This window comes from Echiichthys vipera (genome assembly GCF_963691815.1).
Source record: "Echiichthys vipera genome assembly, chromosome: 22".
Lineage (NCBI taxonomy): Eukaryota > Metazoa > Chordata > Actinopteri > Perciformes > Trachinidae > Echiichthys > Echiichthys vipera.
This window is the reverse complement of record NC_139847.1, coordinates 13,240,205-13,257,645: the sequence shown is the minus strand read 5'-3', so window position 1 is coordinate 13,257,645 and position 17,441 is coordinate 13,240,205. Positions and strand designations below refer to the sequence as shown.

Here is a 17,441-nt window from a genome sequence, read left to right as displayed (position 1 = left end):
CCTTTTGAAAAAGCTCCAGTGGGTGCCTTCTGTCCAAGTGATGTGCAAATGATGGGCCGTATAATGAGCAGGTGCAGACTGTGTAGCGAAATCATTTCCACATGCTTTATAACCAGATGGAAGAGTTTAATGAACAAGATTTTTATGCAAGATACGGTTAGATGTGTTGATGTTCTGTCAGTGAATGCTACTGTGTGGTTACAATACTAAGTCTTTTAATTTGATCGATACGGTTTAACAGGCAGGATAGGATTATCAAAATATGCTGTTACAAATAGATAACATTAGTAATATATCGCTGTTCATATGGAGCTTCAATTTCTGATAGCATTAGTTCCCTGATGACCAACATGGGATACAATTATGTCTACAGATACAAAGTAATGGATAAACAGTCGGAATGGTTAGCTACAGGTAATGGTTGAAATAAATGGCGTTGTTGGGGAAAAGGTACTTGATTTAATCTGACATGTGAGGGAACATCAAAACGTTCTGGAAACATTGACTGAAGACTCTTTCACACATGCACTCAAACCCGAACGCTCTACCCAAGCACCACCCCTCACCGAAACCTAAAGTGAGAACACACCTGAAAGGGACCACCAAATTAATTTGAAAGGTAAAAATCGGATCCAAGAAAATGACTTCAGTTAATCAAACGTATTAGCCTGAGATATCAAGATCCTTAAACCTCAAAATCTGGCCTGGCAACGTGACCCATTTTCCTTATTTATTCCCTAACAAACAACATATATCATGCTTTTTTTTGCCCAATTAGGTTCAACATGGATTTCATCAAGTTTCACTATGTTGCTGTACTTATCGTGAAAAAAAATCTGGATTCACTGAAATACTAGATCATTTAAAGCAAAAGAGATGTTATTTCTTTCCACAAACGTATGGTGCCCAGTCATTTAGCCCAGTAATTTGGTGCGCCAACTATTTGTATTTGTCAGTGCCAGTGTGTAAAGCAGGCTTGTGCAAAAAGCTGCAGTGGGAATATTTATGTATTTCATTGTTACAGCCATTCATATGTTTGCAGTAACAGCTCGTCAATAGCTTTCTATTGTCCAAAGGCAATATTACTTCGCAACAAAAGATTTTCTTTAGCTGCCTTCCATTGTCAGGAACACGCTGGAAACTTATTTAGCTTCTCTGGAATTCATCTACATCATTATAAAAGTAAAAATAACATTGCATTCCAATATGTTGCCTCTGTTGTTTCCCCTCCAGGGAACCACAATCGAAAACATTGTTTTCATAATGGTGCATTTTGTGTATACAAGTGTGTTGTGGCTCTTTGTATGGCCAGACAAGTGAGCAGCAGGACCACCTCCATATGTTATAAAGCTGCATTTGCCACCAGCTTTTGTCTGGGCTTGTTGAAGAGAACACAGTCTGATGCACAACCATCATCATAACCTAACTTAATAACCTCATGACCAAGGCAAACTGGGCTTATAGTGCAGGTCCAGTCAGGAACACATGCACTGCTGTACATAAACAAATTGCTTTCTATTCAAAAAATATCCAGAGTCACTAAGCATGCTACAACTCACTTCTCCCTTGAGCAATGTGGTAGAAATTGGCTGAGGGAAACTGCTGGACTACCTCTCGAGCATTTCAGTTTTCGACTGTGTTAGTGTGCCAGTGCAATGGGAGCCTGTCTGTGTCTGCAAGTCTGCTATTCTGGGTCACTAGAGGCTGTTCCTGTGAGTCAATGGACCAAACACTAATGTCATCCAATCTATGGATTAGTGTCAGCATACTTTTCTCTGTGTCTCTGATATCTTCGGAGGTAAACCATGTTTGACCAGTATTAGCCTGGAAAAGTAACCACTGCAGAGCTATTACCATAGGGTTTCTTTTTTAGTGGTTACAAAATCAATGACAAAGTTAGAATAGATGTACAATTTACCAAAAACTTGGAAGTGTAGACTTTGATCTTACAAATATATAAGACAGATAGCTTTTCATGTGAAATACAGATTAGCATCAGTATACATGGCACAGCAATCAGGGGCTCAGGATTGTTGTTGCCAGGCGGGTGGTCAGTTAGTCACTCTGCTGACACTGTTCTAATACTTTTTTTTCCAAAGCAAGATTTTTCCAAATATGCAACCTCAGAGGAAAATAGAGAGTCCAGCAAACTCCACTTCATCCCCGAACATAAATGTTTAAAAAAGGGTTTTTGAGCACAAACTCATTAGGCTCAAGCATATATGGATGTACACCTCATTGTCAAGTCCTTTAATTCACTCATGATCTTTTACAGAGCCCACCCAGGAGCCTCGGCTTGCTGATTGACATAAGTTGGATGCAAAAAGTACCTCACAAAAACGTCTGTGTTCTTCTTGTTCAGAGCACATTTTTACAATGTGCTTGCCAATACTTGCTGGAGATTGCTGGATTTGGTCCTCTATGTAAACATGGTCTTGATTTGGGCCCGTTTTTGGTTTTAACTGTGTTTGTGTAAGCTTTGCGTCTACAATGCATAAGGTACCGGTTCCCAGTCAATGACGGGGCATTTTAATCAAATGCTGAAGGAGCTGTCAAAAAGTACAAAATGTTAGTTTCATTAAAACTCAGTTTGTTAATCTTTTGATTTCGCCATCGTCCTCTATAAGATCGTGATGTTTAAGCCTTGTTAACCAGCTGTGTTTGTTTATTGGTTAACGTGATTGGTCACCCTGGTTTCACGGTTGTCGTAGTGTATTGTGTCTTACCAATGTTTACCATGGCACCAGAATGGTTCCAGATATCTGACATGGACCATGGTTTCTCCTTTTCTTCTCTAAATTATTAGTAAACTTTCTTTTTCTCTTTGTAGGGTCCTCCAGGTCCTCAGGGCGAAAAGGTCAGTCATTTTATATTTTGTTTATATATATGTACTGTTGATTTACTCAGATATTTTGTGTAAAGCAATAGTTTAACACTTTTGGGAAATACTCTTATTTGCTTTTGTGCAGAGAGTTAAAAGATTAATACCATATCTGTATGAAAAGCAAGAGCCAGCAGCTGGTTAGCTTAGTGTAGCACAAAGACTGGCAGCAGAGGGAAACAGCTAGCCTGGTTCTGTTTGACGATAACAAAATCTGTCCAGCTACACTAGCTGCTCCCCTGTGTCTGAAATAACAGATAACCAGCTGCTGGCTCCAGATTCATATTCATACTGTACAAACATGAGATTGATATAAATCCTCTCATTTAATCCTCAACAAGAAAGTATATATATTTTTTAACATTTAAGAAAGGTGTTATTTAAGTCTTTAATAAAGTATCCAGCCCAACATACTTTTTTTGCAGATCAAGACAATAAAATATTTTTTGTTTTTGATCTCCTCACGGATAATTTGTCCATAAAGAGTGTCATTTTTTTGTTCATGTCATGCTGAATATTTCAATTCAAATCCACAGCACAGAACATTAATGACTGAACGCCAGAGCCCAAGTCAGAGCCCTTTATTGCCTCGCTGAGTGTGCTTCCATAAATCAGCAGTGGAGCATCCAAAATAACTACACCGTCTCTTTATAATTCTGCAGGACTCTGGGACAAATGTGTGCCCATGGCTTTGCTTTTTTAAGATTAAAACCACAACATCCCTTTATTCATACCAAAGTTGATAGACTCCCTTTATTTACTCATAATGGCAACAAGGGGCTTGAAGTGCATACATCAAATGCTACTGGGGATGATGTGTTCTGTTTTTCAGGTATCAAGTATTCATATTTCATATGAAGTGAGCAATTTGGACAGTAACCCATTATAGTTAAAGGACATAAAATGAAATAGCGTGAGTGCTAACCAGAGATAAAGTCACACACAGAGAAACAGTTCACAGTTGTCATGTGCATCAAGTCATCCTCTTTGGTAACAGATGCTTTCTAGTAATGTGGGTTATGGGATGACGCCGATTGTTGTCGCTGCCGACGTATAGTAATGAATCAACAGTGCAATCTCTTATTTGGTCAAAGCGTAAAATGGATGCCATAAGCATAACTTACAAAACCAGATCTAGATGATTATGGAGCATCCGTTATGACAGTCTTGAAAAACCCATTCTTGCTGATTAGATGCATGTTCATGTCTCTCATTTGAATTGCTTCATCTGCAACATAATGAAATGAAAAACAACTGTGCATTCCTCCCACCCAAGACGTACACATGCATGTGCATCAGTGTGGCCATTCACTGTTTGCCCGTTAAATCCGGTTTTGGAGCAACTGCCCAATGAAAAAATTACAACAATTCTGAGAGCTGTTTTATTTGAATTTGCCCAGGCATTACAGAGAAGTTTGTTTGAGAAAAATTCCCATCCATGTGTGATAAGTTGTTTGACTCATTTTACTGCTGTGGCTAAATTGTAAATCAGCCAACAGGAGAGTGGAGTGCACATGAGATGGATTAAGGGTGTTCAGTTATCCGATTCTAGACAGATTATGGTTATAATTCAGTGTCCAACATTCGGTCTTCCTTCAGTTGTTTCAAACAAAAGTGTACTTTTGGTTCGGTTTCACTCTAATGTGATAAACCCACAGTCTTCACCATGCAGGTTGATTTGAAACCAAACATTTTCTCCTTCAGGAACGTGTCCACAGAGATCTACCCCCTGAAAGAAGGCAGAAAGCCAAAGATCTCTGGGGCATAAAATCTGGCCTGGCAATGTAATTTGCCCACACTCAGCCCCCAACCCCCTCACCAAACCCACCAAACCTCACACCACTGCTCTCTTTCTTTCTCTTTCTCTCATGCCCAATAATTGTCAGTCCATGTTATCATAAGTGATTTTACGCTCAACCACAATGAATAGTTGGGTTCCTGTATTATTTTCCTTTATCAATGTGTTCTGAATTATGCCTCAGTGATTTCAGTGTGAGTCTCAGCTTATTATTAGCACTGTACTTGTGTTTGTTCGACCCCTGCATTTCAAAACAAAATATGTTTCTTGCCTTCTGCAGGGGGATCAAGGCGACCAGGGACCGCGGGTATGTGGTTTACGTTTACTATTCTTGTGATTAGCTGATGGATGTGACCGTGTGTGTCTCCCCCAGCAGAATTGTGGGCGAAAGGTTTGAGATGCATGAAATTCCTGGGATAGTGTTCTCTCCATCCTGCCAAATACAACAAGCATTTCAACACTGCTTATTTCTACAAGAATGGGCAAGCAGACGTGCAAGATACCTCAGGGTGATATACTTCTTGAGACGCAAAGAACTTTTCTTTACCTCGTGTCTTCAAATTGAACATGAGTACAAGCTTTTGCCCATCAGCAGAAGGTATCTGCTCAATCTCAGCTATAATCAAAAGCCAACTAGCTCTGTCTCTATAATTATTTGCGATTCACTTCAATCCCCGACGTGACATGGCGTATTCAGAGCTTTAATCATTTCCAGCTCTGTAGTTTGACATTTCTATACAAGTGCCACTTCTAAATGATGATGATGTGAGTGCTTTTCCGTGCTTGACAGACTCTGAAATGAATTACTCTATCTCCAACTAGCAGCGAGCACGCCCTCATTATTTCTCAAATATATGGTTCAAAAATGAACCCTCTTTGAAAAAGCAGACGCTGACTGCACAGGTTTGTTTAAAGTAGATTGCATTAACTTGGGTCACATGAGCGCATGCATACACACACTTTTCACTTGGTCTGTATCTGCTGTCAACATCAAGAGTAGATCTTATGGAGTCAAAGTCACTTTAAACGCCTGTAATTGATTTCCATGAGGGCAGAGAGCATGTAGAGGTTGGAGCACAAGGACGAGAGAACACAACACAGAGGTTTGTCTTGTCACCAGAACACCAGCCATCTCCCAAGTGGATCTGATGCCAATTCTGCATTGACGCCCAACCAGATGTTAGTAGTTTATCAATTAACTTGGTCAGCTTTCCTCCAGGCCAGTTCTGCACGTCAAAGCATTGCATTTCCTATGATTTAGAAGTCAATACAAATGACCTTCCTTTCGAAATTTCATTAGTGGCCTCAGAGTGATGCATCTTATGTTACACATGGGCACTCCTTGAGCTATGATCATACCCAAAGTCAGGCCTCACCACACATGAACCAGCATAGTTTTGGTCCAAGCCTGACCTGAGCCTTAACCACAGCAGTATATAGAGCTAAACCCAACTAAAAACCAGAATTTCCACTGTAAAAATACAATCAAAAAAATGTATGTCATTATTTTTTTCAGTGTAACACATTTATTTCAAGTCAACTAATGTCTTCAGGATGGTGACACTGTGACATTGTGACTTTGTTTTTTGTTTGTTTTTATTTGCACACAAATAAGAGTTCATAAAATCAAGATCATCAATGTTGACTGAAACCCAAAGACTCTCATATGCCATATTAAATAGAGATTGTATAACATTTCTCCTCATTAATGAGAGGCAGGAGTCTTGAGATTGTTCTAGACAACTGCTCTTTCAACAGCAACGAAAAATCAATAAGAACAAAGTCCAATGTCGATATGTAACCGATGCATAACATTAGAGTATTGATTATAGCATGAACCATTCATTCTCAACTTAAAAGTGAAAAACATCTGATCCAATTAAAGCTGAAAATCTACAGCTTGGCTGAACCAGGCGGGTCGGGTCAGGCCCAGTCGAGTTCGGACAGAGAATCAAATCTAGGCGCTCCTCAAATTACAAATTGCCAAATAAAAGGGATTGTCGATCTCTGAGTGGTTTCACACTTTTGTAACATCTACAAAAAACATTTCCAGCTCTGTGATGGCTGAACCACTGCAAAGGCCAAAAGGAAATATATTTGCTTGCTAGCTGAATTGACTTGAGTAAACTATCACCTTTGTATAGTATTTCTTGGCTTTTTCCCATAATTTGTAACCTTTTAACCTAGGAAATTGAGTCATCTGTCTCTATCAGTTAAATGATTTACCATTTGGAAACAGCAGTATGGCTGACAGAGTTGTAACAGAGACCATGCAGACCCTATTTGTCTTTATAGAGTAAATAAATAAAGTGTCCACTTCAAGAAGGCATTTCATTAACTTCCAATTACAGCAACATGGTCCTCAAACAGGTACAAAGTCACATATGAAGAACTACAGGGGCATGAAAGCAGTCTAGGTCACCAGCAAATGACATTACCTCCACAGAATGGCATATTGACTTTGCACATTAGATTAGTAAGTAAATGCAGTGGAACAGTATTGGAAAGATTTGCTTAATAAATGAAGGCATAATCGGACACATGCTGCCTGACCTTGAATCTATCTGGTGGGAAATTAAGCTCATTTCATGCCCAGTATTGACTGTGTAGTGGAGAGGCTATTTAACCCATACCATGTCAAAAAGGTAAATGTTAGCAGGATAGCATTTGAAGAATATGTCCTCTACACACCATCACATCTAAGAAGATTTAAATGTAGAATAATTTAAAGGACAAGCTAATTGTGTTTGCATGCTTATAAAATATGTGCATGTCTTCTAGGGTCAGCTCAAAAGGTCCAAAGTCAAAGCCCCTCAGCCTCTGTGACCAAAGACAGTGTGATAATTGCCACATGGCCATCAGGATTTCCTTACACACACATACACGCACACACACACGCACACACACACACACACACACACACACACACACACACACACACACACACACACACACACACACACACACACACACACACACACACACACAGACAACACACACACTCACACACACACACACACACACACACACACACACACACACACACACACACACACACACACACACACACACACACACACACACACACACACACACACACACACACTTCCTCTGCCTGTTCCCCACATGTCAGGGTCAGCCATTTGTCGGCCCCAAAGGTCAGAGGCCACATCCAAATGCCAAAGGTTAACCAAGCAACAAATAATAAATTGGATGGTTTCGACAAACAAATGTGTGGCCACCGTCGGAGCTCCACTGGTGGGATATAATTAACAGGAGTTACTGGCTCTGTGTGTCACCAAGAGAGGTGTGTGGTCTTTTTTGAGGGATGGCACTATAGCTACAGGTGTCGGGCAAAAGTTGGTGCATTCCCGGCTCAGCTAGGAAACATTCTTGAGATTTGACACGAAAAACCGGACCAGGACTTTACTTCTCACATAGTGAGATTTGACCAATTCTTCCAAAATAAAGAGACTGATTGTCATTTCCAGGATTTGACTTTTCAATTGAACAAGGAGTGTTTTACTGTCGACTCTTTGCTCATGAAATCAGAAGCCTTAGAATGAATTTCACTTGAGATACATTTGATGCATCACGTTGATGCCAAATCTTAGGCTTCAAATGAATGTATTACTCCTCTCTTAAATGTATTAAAGCCATCTGTGCACAGAACTGGTAATCCACTCCACATATAGATATTCTGAAAAATGCCCCAGCCTGTATTTGCTTGGGATGTTTTGTGTGTTTGGTGTGGTTTGGGAGATTATGGTTCTGGCCAGTGTCCTCTGACGGCTGTTGCTGATTGTCCTCATATCTGGCTTTTTGTTTACTACAGTTGCACTCATCTTGCTGCAGGCAAATACTAAGCAAGAGAGCTCCTCACCAAATAACCAACATCCGTTTTGGAGGAGAGAAGCAAAACAAAGCAATCTGTGAATGGTTAGGATTCTCTGTCATCCGCCATCATTATTCTCACACATAGACATCAATGCAGAGGCAATGCAGGGTGAGCACTAACCCAAACTGAGTCAAGCTTTTCTCCACTTTCTCTCATCTTCTGCAGAGAAAGATCAAACTATGGTTTTTGGTTAGATTATCTTTTTTTTATACATTTCAAACACATTGGTCAGTGAGGTTGTCAACCAGCGTGCACATGCGCCACACTACATTTTCATGCCTGGACTCTTTTCTATAGTCTTTTCCCCCCTGACCATAATCCAGTTCCTTCTTTGTCCTCAAGATGTTTGAGGTTGCAAATAACTACAGAAATATTTGCGCTTCAATTCCAGTTACACACAGCATGGCTATTACATTGCAGTGTAAGAGTATTGCTCTGTTCAGTTGCAGGGCTGAATTAAATGAGCTTGCATTGAAAGCCATATTCTTAATGATCCATGCTTTTTGAATTATTTTTGGAAAACCAGAGGGATGGCACCAAAAGCTGTATTTGGATAGACCAGATTTTATCTTAGGCTTATATATGGAGGGAGATTGATCTCTCACAGGCAATGATTATGTTATAGTGTGCCAGTATGTAAGAAATACTTTCAGTTGGGTATTTACAGTGAAGCCAAACCTGCTGCATAGAAGTAAAAACATTATGTAATCACTGTACAACCAATGTGGTACAATCTTTGGGGCGGGACCTGACTATTCGGTATTCAGTTTTCAATTTTGGGATTCAGATACTTTTTTATTTTTATTTTGCTGTCATTTACTTATGGGCTTCTGGTCTCCTTCTACCAATGTAAGTGGTTCTGTTTCAACAACGTTAAAAAAAAGGCATAGGCAGGCTAGAATTCACTACAGTGTTCTGAGAACAGGAAGACTGCTAGCTGCTAGGCCAATTATACATTGAAACACTGAAACACTGCAGTGCTGCCCATCTCAGCCAGGAAGGGAGAAATGTGTGGTTGAGCCCTGCTATAACCAAGCAGTCTGATGTGTGTAGGGGTGTGTGTGGTTATACTGTGGCAGTCTGTTGCTGTTTTTAAGTGAATCAATGAAAATAAACACAGTTTACAGCACGTACTGCAAATGGGCTCTTACGTGTAGCTGGGTGGCTAGTCCCTTCCCAACTCATGCTGCTCATCAAGATCTTTCGCCAGGTGGAATCCCTAAACTGTACACAGTACCTGGTCTCCAAACTATCTTTTGTCTTACTATCTTTTCTTTTTCCAAAAATAAATGTCCCCCAGAAACAAGAGCTCCAAGTTGTTGGTGCTCTTATTGCAAGAATAAAACAAATAAGTAAAAGTAAAGTAGGTTTACAGGGTGTTGTCCTACTGCTGGTCTTGCACTCTCATATGCTGTCGGATCAAAACAAGGGTAAAAGTCATGTTGTGTGAACCAGGCATTCGTTGCTACACCATAATGTAGCCCATAATGTAGTTTACAGTGATATCGCTTCAAGATTTACTACATGAAATTTTTCAGTTAGAAACTGAAGAACATTCATCAAACTTCTTAAAATCAAAGTATCACTCCAATTACAGCCCGAAGAACATCATATGGGCTTGTTGAGAAAGCTGGACTGGCCTGTCGTGCCTAGTTATGTTTGCTAAGCCATGACTGGATAAGCACTGTTCGGGAGAGGGGTTTTGCAAAGAATCAATTCATGTTCAGTGGATATTTATACTGCAGTACAGTATGCCTGTAAAAGACTCATCACTGTCAAGAACTTTTGACAGGCATGAAGGACCAAATTTGCAACACAATGATTGATAGTCAATGAAACTTAATAAAGTGCAATTACTTGAGTATAACATTCTAAACCATGTTTAGCTGACAATATGTCAATGTTTCTGGATTCAGATTAAAGTTAGCCTCCAGTTACAATGGGCTATAAACCGTGTGCTGCTCTTAACAAGAAGGCCTAATGCTTTCTTCTTTTATTCAGTTTTCCATAAGTGGATCCCATCTATCATGACCATTGTTGACAAGGGAATTGGAAACCATTTGATTGAATTTCCAGTGAACATCTCAATCCCTTGATGTTTCCAAAAACTCTACGCAGAATCTGTTCTATGATAATCATCTCAACAAATGTTCTGTCTGTATATGTTAAAGAAAATAACAGGAAATGGCATTCTAGACAGGATGGTCCCAGTGCCATTGTACAGTCTATTTCATTGTGGAAAGTAAACTTCGACTTGTTTAAATGGTGGATGTTTAAATTAAAATATTGGTCTTGTTCAGGTCTAAATTGAAATGGCTGGGCCTTTAAACTTTTCATTTAGTTTGACAGTTAAATTTGATTTGATGAAAACCCTCAATTGCATGTTACAGTATTTCACATATGATGCAGCTTATTTCACTAATTTGTAAAGATATTTAGAAGTTGAATGCTTATCTTCTTCCTCCTTTAACTGTTTTTGTTCACCCAGTGTTTGAATGTCATGTGTGTGTTGTGCCATGTTCTGCTGTTTGTCCATTTAGGGATTGCCTGGTCTCCCTACGCTGGCTGCTTTGCACAGCAATCAGATCCTGACTGTCAAGGTTTGTCGGTGGTGGTGCCGCCTAGCTGCTGAGTGCGACCCCTCCGCAGCACACACTGGGAGTAAATGAATCACTGTCGGCCGCTCTTTCTCAAAGCCTGATGATAGACTAGGCACAGGAAAAAACCCATCTAATTAATCACAGCCAGTCAATCCTCTTCCCCCACTGCCGCTACCAGTCTTGAAATCACTTGAGATCTCTGTTCCACGCCACATGCCAGGTTCCCTGTTGAAAGCAAAGGTGGCCTTTACAACCCAGTAATATGTAGCTGAATGGAACAAGAAGACATGGTCTGGCTCGTGTCCATTGATGCTTAAATAAATGGAAGGAACTCCAAGAGGAATACTCAATGATGAACCAAAGTGGCAAAATGTTTTTTTAGCTCATGCCCATGGTTCACCACAAATCCTTCAATCCACCAATTTGGCCTTCGGGATTCGGGATTTTTTCAGCGATGGATGAAGCCACTTAATACCAATGGACACTAGCAGGATAATGCATGCATTGAAAGGAACAAGGTTAGAAATCAACCTCAACCCAGAAGGTCGACCACGCTGGTTTCAGTGTGTGCAGCTCCCGGGGTCTGACTTAGCAGCAGGCGCAATGAAGATGATGACAGCGCTTTCACAGAGGAGGAGAAATTCCCATTTTTCCGGGGACTGCGAGCGCGATGTGGCGCCCTTGCACCCCTGAGGTGGTAATTATGGGTCTGGGCTCCAAGAAAAAAAGCCCAGACTTCCGAAGCATACCGCCTCTGTATTGGAAAAGTGTGGATTTCTCCCCCCATCTGTAAAGGTGCTGGACCAGGGTTCATGAACACAGACCTTTATAACAAAATCTGTTTCTTTTTGCATTTGCTTTCCTCCTCCTCCTCCTTCTTCTTCTGGGACCTCATCCTTCTTCAACCTTCTATCACCTCTGACCTACGACCTCTTGACCTCACACACCTGCTCAGATGGTCTTCCCTAAGATCAATCATGGCTTTCTTTCTGCTGACCAGCAGCTCATAAAGCGGCGGCTCATTAAGGTAGTGGCTGTGTCCTCACTCGTCTCTCTGTCGTGCCAAGTCTCACCGAATCACTCCTCTCTGGGCCTTCTGCAGTTTGCATGCAAATCTTCAGACAGACCTGTCATAGCTACTTTTATACTTCTTCTGTTATTGTTTAAGGGAAATATGGAAATCTCTTTTTAGAAAACAAGGTTCTATTAAGGTAACATGAATTATTGTCCTGGCCCTACTTAAAGCTTTTCCCCTGCAAGTTAGATTACTGAATATTTTTCATAGAGTTTCCTCTAATCCAGTATAAGGACCACACATTTTTAGTGTATTTTCACCCTTATTATTGTAGCGCTACAAATGAGACTTTTTCTTCAGTCAGTGCCTAATGCACCACCCCTATACAATTCATTAAATCCATTTAGGAATGCATGCATTTTGAGGGATTACTGTTTCAGCTATAAATCACATACATAGCCATAAGACCTAAAATGCAAACTCTCCTCCATGTTATGAATGGAGGCAGCCCATTGCCACCCACAAGATCATTCCACTACTCTCTCTTCATTATCATTTAACTGAAGTGGCTCCAGTCTTAATGGATCCAATAATGTCACAGAGAATTGATGTTTGAATGTGTCATTTTGCAACACAGGGTGATCAAGGGCAAGCTGGACCACCTGGGCCTCCAGGACCACCGGGCCCTCCTGGGCCAAGGGGACCTCCGGGGGACACAGGGAAAGATGGGCCCAGAGGTGTTCCCGGTCTCCAAGTGAGTATTTATTTTCACTTGACTTCTGAGGAAAGTTGATTAAACTGAACAAATATTTGCAGTCAGTGTATTATGAAAAGTGCTTTGGATCCCAACAATTCTTTGGATATTTCCTTTAAAAAAATAAGACATTGTTTTCATTACGTGTCAAACAAGTTCAGCTCTTTATGCACTCATATTTAATTTGACTTTGACACAGTTCCAGGAGGGTTTGTCCCAAAGAAAATCTTTCTAATGAAGACAAGACAAACTATGTTGCAGTTCATTGCCATAATGTCCTCAGCTAAACATGACTATATTTACGTTTACTTGGTTGTTTTTTATTATAACGTAACATTTTCCATGTCTCTAAGCCTGTCACTGGCATCACATTAATTTATGTGAACTCTGCCTGTGAGAGAAAGAAGAAACAGAAAAGGCCTGTCAATTATGTTCAGCTATAAAACCGTCCAAGTGCTCCAGCTGATCTTTATTGTCTTGGCAGAGATCACAGTGGGAGTGCAAAAATATTAAGTGTTGTTTATCTGCTTCTTTCCAAGCTTTTGATGATCATTGTTTTCAGTTCTTCCAGTTGCAGTTGCAATAGTTGTTGCGTTTTTCCAAGAAATTCAACTTCTCTCTCCATGATTAATTTCTCCTGCCGTCAATTCTTCAGAAGGAGGGTGGCAAAAATTGCCCTGTAGCTGTCACAAAGAGGCAGAAATGGAATAATGTACAAGCATGGCTTTGGCATACATATCTAGCCATGGAAATGTCTCATTTCTACCCGAAAACTGCAAGAACATCCAAGAGCCAGGCCCGAACCGAAAGCAGAGACTAGGACAAGGTTGTTGGACGGAAAAAGGGAAGGGTACAGGTGCCACAGCATGATGAAATGCCTCCCAGCCAACTTGGTATATGAGCAGAACAATGCTAAGCTCTACTTGGCATCCTGGTCCCTATGCACCACAGCGGCTGTTAAAACACTAAAAGAAATGGGGAATTCAGCCATAATGTGGAAAATGCTGTATATTTTCACCAAAAGACTTTTTTTTACTGAGAATACTGTTTACGATCATTTTAAAACTCCATGCATGTTCTCAACTTTTCAAAATAGACTTGGCCCACTGCTCTTCCATTTACTGTTTTTTTGTATTTGTATAGGGTGATCCAGGGCATCCTGGAGAAACAGGACTTGTGGTAAGCACAAAACACTACTCTCTGTGTTTTTTAACACTTCAGTTTTTGTCCAGATGAAACACAAGATGATGTGTTAAGTAATGGGCTCTAGAGGTGCAGGTAGACATTTTTTGATATCTTTTGATAGAGCCAAGCTAGCTGTTTCCACTCTTTATGCTAAGCTACAATACCAGCCTATTGGAGATAGCTTCATATTTACCATTCAGGCATGAGAATATTATCAGTCTTCTCAACATACTTGACTTTTTTCATCATATATATACTCAACTGTGTCCAACATTGAATGCATAAACAACCCAAAGATGCCAAAGCCTTCCAAAATAGCTAATGCTATCTGAAGGCCGGTTGTTTTGTTTAATAAGTTGTTGAATAATTCTTTGACATTCTCATTTACATATCTTTTTCTACTGTGGTATTAGCCTTGTCAGACTGACTGCCTTTGTTACTCTGAGAAATTGTGAATATGTGTTGTAATTTCTTTTTACAGGACATGTTTTAATTTGCTAACCAACCAACTTTGATCTTATCATAACTACTCCATTTCATCTATTTCATTTTTTTTAGAGAGTTTGTTTATTTTAATCTTGTGTTTTTAACTAACAAAGCAATCAAGCCACTTATGTTTGTTTTTTAATTTACAAAAGTATTCATGAGGTGATTTATGGGTAAGATGGTGAATATTAATAACACATTTTATGATACCCTGCAAAAACATTTGTTTTCTCTCACAAAACCCCCTCATACAGTAGGGACAAGCTGTTCCAGTTAACAGCAATTGGATACCACTTGTGGTGTTCAGCAAATAAAGCACTTGATTAAAGTTTCCTCATAAAAGCTACATTGAATAGGTCAAGCCAAATACCAGAGAAAGCAGGGACGGAAAACGTGACATACGAAAACACTTTGTGATGTCAGTTTTCACAAGTGCAGGGGAGAGTAAGTGAAGCTGACAGAAGAGGTGCTATCAATTGCTTTCATCTTCGATTCCATCTCTGATTCTTTCCATGGTGTGGAAAAAGTCGGTGGATTGGAAAGAAACGGACAAGAGTAAAGGATGGGGAGGCCTAGGTGGTGAGAGAAATACATTAACTATAATAAGAGGCGATTAAAGCTAAATGTGCTAATCATTTTGAAGTCACCTCACATTGTAACAAGTGAGATTTTCTTTTCTTTTTTATTATAAAGCAGGTCGAGGTTCCATGTTAATTACGTGAAAGTATCAAACCACAGAGAAATGCACATAGCCTGTATTCAGGAACTGTGTCTTTAAACGAGCCGTCAGGACTTCTCTACTGTTGCGATGTCACAACTATATGATATAGGTAGAAAGTGCAGTTATGGTGCCATTACAGTCATTCCCCGGCTGCAGTGACAGTGCAGTTCGAAGTGATTCCCTAAATACAAGTATGAATCTGAAAATGAATATAATAAGGGATGGGATCAACTTTTATTAGCTTTCATTATATGTTTTACTCATTATATGTTTTACCCCCCGTCGTAGCTGTGTAAGCAGAACAGTTTTGTTTTGAAATTCCTAGTGTCATGAATGTAAGATTTGCAATACTTTTCCTAGTGTTCCCAGGTGTGCTCCCATAAGTCTACATTGCTTATACAACCACTCATGATAGCAGCTGGAGTTTTTCTCCAAAAGATGAATGGTGAATCCCATTCAAACTGAGCTAGGCGGCCTCGCGCAGAGCTTTGAATAAACGACAAGCGTTGCACACTGCAATTTTTGAAATAAGGCATACTATTTCATGAGTATATACACAGCATGACGCTAATGTACTTTTAACAAGGAATAATGTCATCATTTGGAAATCATTCCCCAAAGTAGCATGATATGAGCACGTCCGAGAGGTTGTAAAATGATGGGATGTGACATGGCTGCTCGAATAGTGTTTCGAGCTTCTGTTTTGAGTTGTTTGTTTGCTAGACTTCTTTTGAAGCAAAGGTAATATAATGAATTTGAGAGAAAAGTTTCTGTAAGTGATCATTTGGGTTGTTAAACTCAAACAGAAACTCTCCATCCAGAAACAAAACACCAGTCTACACCCCTGATCGACCTTTGGAAATCAATATGAATTAGATGTGCATAAGCAACTACACTGATAGGCTCCCCTTTGTGCAGCGAGCTGAAAGGATAATCTTTGATCAAGTCAACTCGAGGTAGGGATTTTGACTTCGGTCCTTTACCAACTTTTGCTTCTTTAACGTTGCTCTAGGAGCGCCCACTTGACACAGCTCAGCTTGTTTTTGATGTATATGCTATTGTTAAAGAAGCAAGAGTAGATTCCAGAGTTTTCCAGCAGCCTTCCAGGACATATGGTGCTGGTTAGAAGGATTAAGCTCTTGTGGAGCAACAAGGAGGAGGGGGGAGGTGGGACGAAGAAGAAGAAGAAAAAGGAAATATTTTCAGGACTCATTTTAAAACCATCAATGCCATAAGGTCTCTCTGGGGTAAATTAAAGGCGTCTTCAGCTCTCTAAAGGTGGCTTGCAGCCTTGCACACAGTTTTCATTTTGGACTTGATTTTGCTTCAAAAAGAAAACCAATTATGTATTGTATGTAGAGTTCTATTTGTAACTGCTTTTTTTGGTGTTTTTTTTTACTTTTTTCTGCTCCTCTTTAACATACTTTTCATTCTATAACTGCCCACAGTGCACCAGCGACTCACCTTATTTGTTTAAATACACAACAGACATGCATGCAGGGATATAACTAATACTTAATATGCCTGTATAATTAAGATAAACCTTTAATATTTTGGTGTCCTTCACTAAGTTTCCATTTGATGTGAAGTCAACCATGAGGAGCAAAGACGTGAGTCAATGGTTTAGGACATGAGCTGTTGTGTAATATAATACAAATATTGACATCAATAGGCAAAAAGCTTTTTTTTCTGTGGAACAAATCTGTTTGTTCTTAAAGGAACATTTTTTTTCTATTTACAACCTGGGTCCTATTGTCAGTTTTGGGTTCCATCCAAAAAGTTTTGTGTCAATTTCCCAAATGTAATGGTTTTTGTCTGTTTTATCTTTTGGTTTTGGACTGTATGCCATTAACTAAGAAAAAAATTAGGTGGATTAATCAATATGGAAATTCATTTTTATTAAAGAATGAAATGATTCAGTGCCTTGTCCATGACAAATTATTTTAATAAAATGTAAATATAAGTCTAAATTTCCCTAGAACAGTGAGTAGTACCAGTTTAACGCCAACAACTCTAAACTCACTAAACTCTGTATACTTTTCTGCTCATTTTGGTTCCCTATGATGCAACGATTTCCCTGCAGTGTCAAGTATATCATCCTAG

At 39.7% G+C, this 17,441-nt stretch overlaps 2 protein-coding genes across 8 annotated transcripts in view; one reads left to right on the top strand and one right to left on the bottom strand.

Moving 5' to 3' along the window:
* Nucleotides 1–17,441, bottom strand: part of rpl34 (ribosomal protein L34) — a 189,308-nt gene that overhangs the window by 107,502 nt on the left and 64,365 nt on the right. The window lies entirely within an intron of this gene.
* Nucleotides 1–17,441, top strand: part of col25a1 (collagen type XXV alpha 1 chain) — a 158,594-nt gene that overhangs the window by 98,374 nt on the left and 42,779 nt on the right. For 6 of the 7 annotated variants that reach the window (XM_083937549.1, XM_083937550.1, XM_083937551.1 and 3 more), the window contains exons 1-5: nucleotides 2,837–2,857; nucleotides 4,960–4,986; nucleotides 12,133–12,204; nucleotides 12,830–12,946; nucleotides 14,090–14,125. In XM_083937549.1, the coding sequence (XP_083793675.1) occupies nucleotides 12,133–12,204; nucleotides 12,830–12,946; nucleotides 14,090–14,125 (225 nt within the window). In that variant the 5' untranslated portion in view covers nucleotides 2,837–2,857; nucleotides 4,960–4,986. Of the gene's footprint in view, nucleotides 1–2,830; nucleotides 2,858–4,959; nucleotides 4,987–11,117; nucleotides 11,178–12,132; nucleotides 12,205–12,829; nucleotides 12,947–14,089; nucleotides 14,126–17,441 lie in introns of those variants that run through there. The other variant, XM_083937553.1, reaches the window with a different exon arrangement.